At 41.8% G+C, this 11,404-nt stretch overlaps 2 protein-coding genes across 2 annotated transcripts; one reads left to right on the top strand and one right to left on the bottom strand.

The window, feature by feature from the left end:
• Nucleotides 1-212: 212 nt before the first annotated feature.
• psmd6 (proteasome 26S subunit, non-ATPase 6) lies at nt 213-5,038 on the bottom strand. The gene is made up of 8 exons (XM_079218611.1): nt 4,812-5,038; nt 4,112-4,317; nt 1,874-2,019; nt 1,559-1,778; nt 1,356-1,464; nt 1,003-1,171; nt 518-595; nt 213-432 (listed from the first exon to the last, which is right to left on the bottom strand). Exons 1-8 carry the CDS (start codon nt 4,954-4,956, stop codon nt 336-338), a joined length of 1,170 nt encoding a protein of 389 aa, XP_079074737.1. The 5' UTR covers nt 4,957-5,038; the 3' UTR covers nt 213-335.
• Nucleotides 5,039-6,481: 1,443 nt separating this feature from the next.
• On the top strand, nt 6,482-11,404 carry slc2a9l1 (solute carrier family 2 member 9, like 1; the record flags this gene model as incomplete). Its single annotated transcript, XM_079218758.1, has 12 exons — nt 6,482-6,505; nt 7,638-7,733; nt 7,889-8,049; nt 8,126-8,250; nt 8,331-8,460; nt 8,751-8,899; nt 9,301-9,488; nt 9,591-9,701; nt 10,301-10,402; nt 10,603-10,678; nt 10,771-10,898; nt 11,219-11,404. The coding sequence occupies 12 exons, from the start codon at nt 6,482-6,484 to the stop codon at nt 11,402-11,404; spliced, it is 1,476 nt and encodes a 491-aa protein (XP_079074884.1).

An 11,404-nucleotide genomic window follows, 5' to 3' on the forward strand; every position in this document is an offset into this window, starting at 1 on the left:
GAGATACAATAACTCTTCTGCCAGGGAAAGAGACGGAAGTACGCTCAGTGACTAAAATCAGTTCAAGTGGACATTTGTTGGACAAATTGGAAGAAATGATCTGCAAAGTTAACATCGACGGATGTTTGTACAGACAGACGGACAAACAACCGGAAAACACAACGCCTTTCGTCGACTTGGAGGCATAGAAGAAAAAAAACTGCCTGGAGAAATGTAATGTCAACAGTTAAACAAATTTTATTATATACACAATATAAGAGTCGGTTTGTCAGACAAATTACTGGTTTGGGTTTACCAAGAAGAATGATGCAAGCTTCCCTTGCATACAAATATGACTACATGTTGATAACCCTCGACAACTTCTGGACTCTGTTCAGCAGCAAGTCGCCCTTCTTGATGGTTTCTTGGTACTGCCAGTTTTTGCTGTCAGGTCTGAAAAGAAGAAAACGGATGAGATTTAGAGTTCTGCCTATATTTATACAGTTGGTTGCAGAAGTTTGAAGAATGGTCACATTACCTATTGGTTTCCACAATCTCATTCACTTTATCAATTTTGCAGTGGAGACGTCCAGCGGCTATGAACCGGGAGAGTTCCCTGAGGAGTAAAAGAGGAAATTCGCTGTCAAGTCTGTAAGCTCAGTTTGGATATTGCTGGCATTGAGATCCGATAAGCCGGGCTACATGCTGAGGTGAAATCAGATCTCTGTGAAGTGTGGACAGCATGTGGGCACATTCTGGACATGTTATCAAAAGCACATAAGTTATTTTAATTTTTTTCAAACAGTATTAAAATATATCTATCTCTCTCATACATTTTTTGGGAGAACCCAAGCAATTATGCGCACTATAAGACCTTCAGCACCCTCAAAGCTGTGAGGAGAGAATTTCAGTGAGGATTTCTGCAGCGGCATTGAGGCTAAGCTGGTGTACAAAATACTTTTTTTTTTTTAAATAAAGAATGTCTCCCCATGAGGCGTATGAACATGGTGTAAAGGCACTCACTGGTCAATGAACTCTGTGCTGACACCAAAGGCCTGAGCCATGTAGCCCAGGGTGAGGGAGCGGTAGGACTCTAGAAGCTGGCTGTAGGCCTGGATCCTCATCTCCCTCACATAGTAACGGTAGTGTGGCGCAAAGAGCCAGTCCTTCTTCATCTCTTGCTCCACCGTGGCTGTGGCACAAAGAACAAAGTGCGACGGTCATTATTGAAGCGTCACGATGTGACAGCAACATGCCACACACACATAATGCCTGTGACTAAAACGCTACTGTGACTCATTAAATGACACAGAGGAAAGAACAGCAAAATAACGCTACAAGTGACAAGATAATGTGAAAAGAAAATGCTTCCTCACCCAGAGACTGGAAGAAGACGGAGTAACGGCACTCGTAGAGGGAGAAAAGATACTGGCGAATAGACGGTAGACCGTGCAGCACCTCCAGGATCTCGGCTCCCTTTATTACCTAAACAGGAACACATGCCATTACAGTAACACTGTCAACTTTAAACATGTGCCTGAAAACATGTTATGCCAGCACTATGACCTCAGTTTCCTACCTTTTCACGGAGGTCAGGCCTTTTCAGGGCAATCATGCACACATAGACTGTGTAGGTGACGAATGTCTTGTAGTCCATGAGCTCATAAGAGGTAAAGGTGGAGACCGTGTCAAGGAAGAGCTCAGCAGCTTGCTTGAAGTCCCTGATGGCCACACAGTACAGGCCCTGGTAGACCTTCAGACGATTCCTCCTGTCCCAGTCGCCCCCCTCTTCAATAAGGCTGTATAGAAAATAGGTGATAGAGAGGTGAGTACTTAAAAGATTACGGAGACTGGTGGTAGAGATGTTTGAGAACAAAGATATCAAAGCGTTTGCCTCTTGGCTTTCTCCGAGTTGCGTGTGATGAGGTCGCTGTCCATGTAGAAGAGTCCAATCCTCAGCAGGTAGAATACAATATCTAGTCTGTGTCCCAAAGCCACTGTCTTGTCATAGGTCTTCCTGAAGGCAGTGAGGGCGCCCTCCTGTGGACGCACAAGACAAAAGACAGACATCGTCAATTAATCGACTATTCAAATCTGTGTACTAGGGCTGCAACAACGAATCGATAAAATTCGATTATCAAAAGTGTTGGCAACGAATTTCATTATTGATTCGTTGTGTCGCGCGATTATTACGCCGGGCAATAAGTCGCGGAGAAGAAAAAAAAAAGAGCGGAGCAGAGCAACTGGCCGGCCAGCGTTTGAGATTGGAGTGAGACACGAGAAAAGCTGAGGTTGTGATTGTTTCAAAAATAGAAGATCTTTGACAAGTCGAGTCTTGGCCAATCAGCGTCTTCATGCTCCTCAAACTTGTTTTTAATGGAAGCTACTAGTCAGCTTGCTATCGCCTTAGCTAACGTGTTTGGTTGTGTATTGTCGTTAAAGTTCCGTTATGTTCCGTTACAGTTCAGTCTTGCTTGTAAAAAAACGTAACGTGATAAAACATGCCGTCACCCCCCGGTCTGGTTCAGTTCACGCTGTCACTCGTTAACGTTAAACCGGGACACTGGCGGATCTGACTGCAGGTTTGTTTTTTTTTTTACTCAAAGTAGAATGAAGCAAATCACGTAGTTGGGCTTAGCCAACAATGTGACGTCGTGGTCATAAGAGACCCAGAATGAAAGAGTTAAGGAAGAGGACGCTCTATATGGAGCAGTACAGCTTCCCTCTGTCCCAGTATTTCATACATATTGATAAAGCAGGGTATGTAAATGCAGCCTCTGGAGGGATCAATTACAGTAAAAAGGGCTCACATTTGGCAGATGTAAAGCATAGATGTGTATGTTTTTAGTGTTAGTCCATTTTGTTGTTTTAATTAACAGCTCAGGGATGTTCAAGGAGCAACCTGTTTGTGCACTTTCTGAAGATGTGTTGCACTGTCACTTCTGTTTTTGAATAAAGGGTTGGAAATGAACGCTTTTTTGATAAAAACATTTTTTTATCCGATTCATCGAAAAAATAATCAACCGATTAATCGATTATTAAAATAATAGTTAGTTGCAGCCCTACTGTGTACATACACCTACTATCTGAACAGTTCATCTAAATGCATCTCATTTTACCGAAGACGAAAAATAAAATAAAAAAACAATAAAAAGACGTTGAATACTATTTCAGAGGGAAACTGCCAACCACCTTGCAATAACGCCTGGTCATGTTAGGAGGGACGCACAGCAACTCTAATAGCAACAGCATATAGGTATTGAGAAACTAGCCAATTAGTCAACAACAGGCAAACTTGCTGGAAAGGATAGTACCTAGGATTTTGGCTCCAATACAAAGCGGTGTTGAAAAGGAAAAGCGACATGCGCCTTGTGCTCTGAGGCGTAAGAGAAAGGTAAACAAAGAGGACGGCACAAAGCTGTTACGTCTGGCGTATCAAATTTGCACAGAAACATTATTATTAAGGATTTAAGAAGGTACATAAAAACAGAGGAATGTACACTATGTTACACAACTGGTTTGTTTATCAATCATGTTTTTTTTTGCTCATTTGAAGCATAAAAAAAAAAAACTTGATTATTTTACAACTACCACTTGTATGGAAAGGCAAGAGCCTTAAAAATCAATTAAATACCCACAATTGTATAGAACGTGGTTTATGGTTATTGACAGCATGCAAACACACAGCAAATTGTAGAGAAAAAAACAAAAACCCAAATGACACCATATAGAAAAGAATATCATTGTATAATACTCTTATCAATATGGACATGACATTTAGCCTGGATGTGGAGATGAGCATCAATGGTGCCAGGGGTACAAACTGTGCCTCTTTCATAGGTCAGTCCAAGTATTGCTTCAGCAGTGCATATGACAAATGGTAAAGCTGTAGATGCATATAGTGACTGACAACACCAACTCCAAATCAACCTAATGCATGCTGCAGAAACAAAGTCCTTTTGTTCCCGACACCAAGTCATTGCAAAAAATAAAACATGATTCCCAGAGGCCAACTTCTATGAGTCCCTGTCATAATATCTGCCACAGTGAACATGCCAGATCTGACTTTCACCCTTTAGGGGACATCATGTCCCACAAAGCCAGTGTTGTGCTCCTCCTCAGGAGGAGTTACCTTGTCTCCGATTCGGATCAGATATTCAGCTTTGGCCATCATGGCGTCTCGTATCTCGCTCTCTCCCAGGCTCTTCTCTGCGTCCTCCAGCACGTCGTCCAGGCGCTTCAGCTCGTCCTCGTTGGCCTTTTTCATTTTACTCAGCAGATCGCCGTCCAGCTGCCACTTCAGATCCTTACACAGACCTTCATAGTATGGTGCCATATCTGAAGCAGACAGAAACCCGCATAATTCAACCTGCGGACTGTGACAGACCTCGGTCTCAAAGCTAAACCCACATCTCATCAACGACGAGCGAAGGGAGCTTTCTGTGTTGATGTTTCCTCAACACAATGCAGATTTAACTAAAAAAATAAGCAGCCCACTTTTGATATATACTATATTCACTGTGAAGGACTGAATACATTACACAAAGTTTAAACATGTGAGAGAACGTAAAAAAGGTACGGGCGCAAACAACTCGACGTCAGATTGTTTTGTCGACTAACGTTAGCTGACTGCTAACAGCGTTAGCTTGTGTGCTACTCGGGTTGAGATGATCATTATACATTTTTGGGGGAACCTTTCGGCGTCTACGAGACGACAACGCACCCCAAAATATACCAACAAACGTGCGTGAACACATTAACTTCAGCACCGTGTTTGTGCGACTAAAGCTGCCGAGACAGAGTCGCTAAAATGCGGTGACATGCTAACTCACTGTTAGCTTTGATAGCGTCCATGAGCTCGGTCTTCACTTTGACGTCCTGTCGGTGCCCGTCCATCGTGAGCAGGAACTTGAGCTGCGCTATCCTCAGGTCGGGGTTCTTGGGCAGACCCTCTTCCTCCAGGTTTTCTTGCGGCATTTTCTAGCTCGAAAGACAACTCCGAAGACACGAAACGGAAGGGTTTTCTCTTTGTGCAGAGGCAGTTCACTACTCAGCTAGCCTTCAGTTAACGATGACTACGGAAAACACTGGAACGAGTTGTTTCCGCCAGAGCGCCAGTCGACGAGGGGAAGAAAGAGCGGAGCACCAACTGACATTTAATAAGCGAGTTATCCTCTACTGCCCTCTGCTGGACACGAGTGAGAGCACACCCGTGTCCAAATTCAGTACCGCACACTATTGCCTATGTACGAGGCTATATACTGTTTTTGCAAACGCTATACAATAAATCCAATGACTTATATATATATATATATATATATATATATATATATATATATATATATATATATATATATATATATATGTGTTTTATATATGTATATATGTTTTTCGAAATGTTTTTCCAAAAATGTATTTAACTTGGTTCAAAGAGCATATTTTTTAGAAAGTCGAACTGGAGTTGCCTCGCCGTTATGTAACAGTGTAGCCATGTAACCATGTATGTAACCAGTCCGTGTCTTTGTGCATTGCATTGTGAGTCAATCATCATCAACAGCACAGTCAAGTATTTAATTATGCAGCTGAACATTTGTTTATGTATATAAACCTCTTGATGATGTCACGTTTCCAGTGTGAACACACTACACCCCAAAATCCCGCTCATAATTAAAATGTGGTATGGAAATGTAACATCTCCATAGTTTTTAAAATTACAAATTGTGTATTCAGTATTCCTGTGTATATGCTTACCATATGATTTTCCTGGTATCATCATTTGCATGTTTAGTATTCGTTAGTGTTAATCATGATTAATGGTTAGCACTGTTTGCTTCAAGTTGTTTTTGTCTGGAGTTTGTTTCCTCTCCTCTTGCTCCACATGCTTCCACAGTTCAAAGACATATAGGCCAAGTCAAACTAAACTCTAGATGAGACATTTCCACAAGTGCCAGTGTGAATATCTATTTCTTGACCAGTGTATGCTGAGACAGGGTTCAAACCTTTATATCACTCTCAATGGGATGAACAGGTATGGAAGAACATAGAGAATTTAAACACATAAAAACAAAATTGAAAATACAACAACCCTATTGTGTGCTATGAAGAATGGGCCGCAGTATTGTTATATATACAATTTGTCATAAAGGGTCTGAAATATGTCAAAGCAGTGAGTTTGACATTTGATCTGATACAAACCCACACATTCTGAAATCGTGCTGTGATATGATTATGAAATTAAATTATTGAGATTGATGTTTTGGCACTTATTTGCAACCCAGTGTACAGTAATAGTCCGTAATCAGATCAATTGTCTGGCAGCATCTGTCCACTGCACCGGGCAGAGGAGTTTCTCACACAAGCAAAGTCACTGTTTGGTGTACAGCATGATTGCTGGTTACTGTATTTCAAGTCAGAGGGTCCGAAAGGTTAATGATAACCAGCCTGAACAACTTAATAGAGTCCGGTCAGGCTGTACTTTAAGGTCCACGCCAGTAAAGACAGGATGGAAACTTTGCTACAACAGCTGGTAGGCTTTTACGGAATATACTGAATAATTTGTATACACTTAGGCCTATCATTGTTCACAATGATGTTATAAGCAGGAAGAACCTTGTTTGTCCAAATCTTTTATAAACCTTGCTGTTTTTTTCTGTATAGATCTAATATTGTATTTAGCCTGAACAAGCTTGTATTAACTGGGGAAATGGAAGGAAAAAACATGTTGTTTTAAGCAAGCGGGTTGTTTTTGAGTTTGTCCGAGTTCAGTAACTCATCCAAGCCACAGTTTTAGCTGAGTCATTGCCCTCTGTCAGTTTCTGAATTATTCTTTATTCGTCATTCATAACAAACAAACAAAAAACTACACGGACACTCAACACATTTAGAGCTAAACAAAAGACACAATTAATTATGTTTTTTTGGGGACATAGAAGTTGGTTGAGAAAGATTTTAATCTGGGAACAGAGTTTCCCCCAAAGGAGTTACAATTTTAGTTTCATTGAGTGTAGAATAACTATAAAAATAAAATATGCATCGATATACAGTAGGTTATATGGCATTTACCAAGTATAATGAAATAACCATCTAGAAACCAATCGTTTCTAAATATCCCTTCATGAGATCATGAAAGCCGTTGTTACTTCATATTGGGACCACAGATCATCGTTCTGATGATCAGATTAGTCGCAGACCTTATTTAAGGGTGATTATTAGGATAAGAGCATATTTCAAAAGCTATACTTTATCATTGTGTCATTTTACACAAATATATATTGCCTTACAAAGATCCCACCTTTTTTTTCAGACAATGTAGTTTGGGCTATATACTATACTTCCTACCATTTTTGTAAAACATGAATAAGGTTTTGTGATCTGATGTACAACTAATATGACTCTTATAGAGGTTCCATTAAAGGAGGTGATAACAGAACACCATTTAATTTAGTTGATTCAGCATCACACCTCAGGTTGAGTTTCCAGGAGCCTAATCTATAACAGGAAGTGGATTCATACCCAGGATTAAGGGTTGAGGTGTGAAGTTACATTTTGCCCATCTCTAAAAGAGTCTAATATCTCGAAGTAAAGCAATAAGAAGCCCAAAGGATGCTAGAATGCCTTCAATCAGACCCATCTGTGTCCCGATTCATTTGGCTCCATAGACCCGTGGTAAAGCTCTGCTCCTCATCTTCATTTTGGGAATTGGAGGAAGCTTTCAAGCTGGCTACCACAGCACTGAATTGAGTTCTCCATCACCGGTGAGATGCATCACTTGCAGCATTTCTGTTCATTCTGTTGTTCAGCTGCAGTTACTGGTGGACACTGAGAGTGTGTGTTTAAAAGTGAAAAGTGAAAATTGTTTCTTTCTTCTTTCAACCAAGCTACAAAATGTCCTCTGAAACTTTCCCTGCAGTTCATTCAGCGCTTCATCAACAGCAGCTGGCACCACAGATATGCAGAGCCTCCGCCTCCACAGACGATCACGGTCATCTGGGCCCTCATTGTTTCCCTGTATGCCGTCGGGGGACTCTGTGGAGCTGTCAGCGTCAAATGGATCACCGGCACGCTGGGGAGGTGAGTAAGAGAGACTCAACGCAGCGTTCAGTCCTGTCGCCTGAAACAGATGTGAAGTGATGTGCTCCTCTATCAGAAAAAAGGCGATGATCTGCTCCAGCTGTATCACCATTGTTGCAGCAGGTTTCATGCTGGCAAGTAAAGCTGCCAAATCATATGAGATGATTATCGTGGCGAGGGTTCTGTATGGCTTCTCCGCAGGTAAGGCCTCGGACCGGACGTGTCGGACGCAGCACGTCATGTTTTCTCCTGACTGATGTGCACGCTCTCATGACCTGCAGGTCTGGGGGCCAGCTCCCATGCGGTATACCTGGCGGAGATTTCACCAAGAAAGATAAGAGGGGCCGTGACTCTGACCTCAGCCATCTTTTTGTCACTTGGGAAACTGTCTGGACAGTTGTTTGGACTTAGGTATGAACTTCTTGTAAATACGTAGGAGAAGGCACGTTTTGATTGTTTTGGAGGACAAGAAAGCTCATTGCATGTGCAAAATATTAATAACACCCCCATTTAAAAGCTACATCTCCTATTCATTTGAATGGAAAGGAGATTTCGATAAAGAGAAGCAGACAATTAAGAGAGACACTTTGACAACTTACAACTGTGCAAAAAAAGAGCTTCAAGAAGTGCAAATAAAGATGCAATTTTCTAAAGTAAAAAAGAAACAAACATTGAAACTTAGCTTCCTTTTGTTTTTTCAGTGAGATCCTCGGACGCGAGGAGCTGTGGAACATCGTCCTCTGTGTCCCTGCATTGTTCTCAGTGGTTCAGGTTATAGTGTTGCCTTTCCTCCCCGAGGCTCCTAGATACTTATTCATAGAGAAAGGTTACGATAAGGCTTGCAAAAAAGGTTGGTATATGTTTCCCCATGATCCTGCAGTACCTAACCAAAAAACACAGTTTGAGCATTCAACACAAAAGAATGCTCTGTTTGCCATTCGCCAAGAAATATTTGAGGATGAGCTGTTTGTCCACAAAAACAATTAAGTGCTGAAGAGCGTTGTTTTGCAATGTATGTATATTACGTTTAAATGTTTATAGTTCTATGTGAAGTGTGTTTAGGTTCACAACACTTGGATTAAAGAGCCTTGGTCAGACTGTTAGCTTCTGACTTAACACTATTAATTCATTCCTTGTTTTTACCACTCCTCATGAGAAACACTCATTCCAGCGCACAATATATCTATTGTTTTTTTCATGTGAGCAGAGGAGCACTTTTCTCAGTTTGAGTGTCTCTTGTCTGCGTCCCAGCTCTCCAGAATTTGTGGGGCCCAGGTGACTACAAGCAGGAGATGGACGAGATGCTGGCGGAGCAGGCTGCCATTGAGAAAGTCCCACAAAAAAGCACTCTGCAACTCCTGAAAGACCGGAGTGTCCGATGGCAGCTTCTCACCATGTCCATCATCTACTGCTGCAACCAGCTGTCGGGCATTCCTGCAGTGAGCATGGCACTTAAAGCTGTTCTTTTTGTGCTAATTTTAGCATCAACCAATGCAGGTTATAACCTCTCAGAATCAAATCAATGCTTATGTCTTTCCCAGATCAATATCTTCTCTTACGACATCTTCCTGAAGGCAGGCATACCAACAGACATGATCCGCTACGTTACTCTTGGTATTGGAATAGCTCAAATCATCACCTCCGTTTTCTGCGTGAGTGACTCCCTCAGCTCTTACGGACATCTTTTCTTTGCACCGTCTCTGGATTTTGCACAGAAATGTTGTTCTTTTTGTTCTACTTTCCTTCCAGGGCTGTGAATTGAGACACTGAGGGAAACTTTAGCTCAGACTCTGTTAGTTTAAATGGCTGCCACCGCTATACCTTTTTCTGTATGTCGTACTCTTACCGCCAGAAACACACAGAGCTATGGGGAGAGTATTAGTCATGGCTATTTGGCAAATGCATAGCATACAAGATAAGGCAAACGGTTATCTTGAGTCTGCTGCTACACTTCTCACTGCAACATCAAGTATATACAGTAAATAGTGCTGCCCTGCTTGCTGCACTCACCGTACAGCTATGCTGCCACTTGCTGCTGCTCATACAGCATTTCAAAAGCCCCGCCTCTATCTCAGAATCCATTTGTAGCCTCTCAGTCAACAGTACATCAACCCTGTACATATTCAACGTTTACAAAATCACGTGAGATGGCTGACAATTGGCATGTAGGATGTATAAAACAGAAGTTAGGCGACGTGTTCAGCACATTCAAAGGTCGTAACGTATGTTCTTGTGCTTGTCCGTCTCTCAGGGGCTGCTGATTGAGCACATAGGGAGGAGGCCGTTGATCTGGGGCGGTTATGGCCTCATGTCTGCCTGCTTGGTGTTGGTCTCCGTCACGCTCAATTTGAAGGTAAACCTTGAATTATTCACACAGAAGTAGCCGTGTGAGAAATGCGAACCGTGAAAATGTGTTTTATAAAGAAAGCTGAATGCAAAAACTTTGATTGCTGCAGTGTACAAAGGTCAGCAAAAATGAATAATTACTCTAGATTCCTGTTTGTATAGAAGAATACATTCATATTCTCATTTCATAAATTTGTCTTCATTTAGGATTCCAGCTACTGGGTTTCATACATTTCCACTAGTTTGATCTTCCTCTTCATCATTTCCTTCTGCGGAGGACCTGGTTTGTGTTTTACAGCAGTTTGGTTCACATAGAAAAGATTTTTGCACAATTAATGAACCGCATCACCTGAGTCGTCTCTCTGGTTCTCCCAGGCGGAGCCATGAATACTCTGCAAAGTGAGATCTTCATCCAGTCCGATCGGCTGACATCATTTGTACTCATGGGAATGCAGCGCTGGTCGCTCTTCGCTCTGCTGGGCCTAGCATTTCCATTCCTTATTGTAAGTACAACAAACATGAAAAAAAAAAAGTTTACTCTGCAAAAGCAACTGCAAATCTGTCTTTTGAAGGTGAACCGGATCCATTCATTGACAATACGGATAATTTGTTGTAATATATTTTGACATTTAGTTGTACAACAACACTCCATTCATTGATTATAACTAAGATAAATTACAGAATGAGATATTTTTCTTTGTGTGTAGCTACCTACTTTAACTGTCACAATCCACCGAAAGACAAAAATCACATCAGCACCTTCATGAAACCTTCAAACATGAAGCTCTTTCTGATGCTTTCTGCTGTGATCCGTCTGTCCCAGGATGCCCTGGACGCATACTGCTTTGTGCTGTTCACCTGCGTGTGCCTGCTGGCGTGTCTCTACACCTTCTTCCTCCTGCCTGAGACAAAAGGGAAGACCATAATGGAGATCACTGAGGAGTTTAAAGCCATCACCGTCTGTGGGAAATCCTTCTCAGAGGAAAAGAGAGTGGAGACCAAGTTATGA

Source organism: Taurulus bubalis (genome assembly GCF_910589615.1).
Source record: "Taurulus bubalis genome assembly, chromosome: 5".
In the NCBI taxonomy this organism is placed as follows: domain Eukaryota; kingdom Metazoa; phylum Chordata; class Actinopteri; order Perciformes; family Cottidae; genus Taurulus; species Taurulus bubalis.

Bases quoted from the DNA above. Each gene is read 5' to 3' on its own strand.
- psmd6 (XM_079218611.1), bottom strand. From the start codon at position 4,956: ATGCCGCAAGAAAACCTGGAGGAAGAGGGTCTGCCCAAGAACCCCGAC. The intron at 4,318-4,811 runs GTGAGTTAGCAT...TGTCTGCTTCAG, and splicing joins GGACGCTATCAAAGCTAACA to ATATGGCACCATACTATGAA. The intron at 1,779-1,873 runs GCAAACGCTTTG...TTTTCTATACAG, and splicing joins AACTCGGAGAAAGCCAAGAG to CCTTATTGAAGAGGGGGGCG.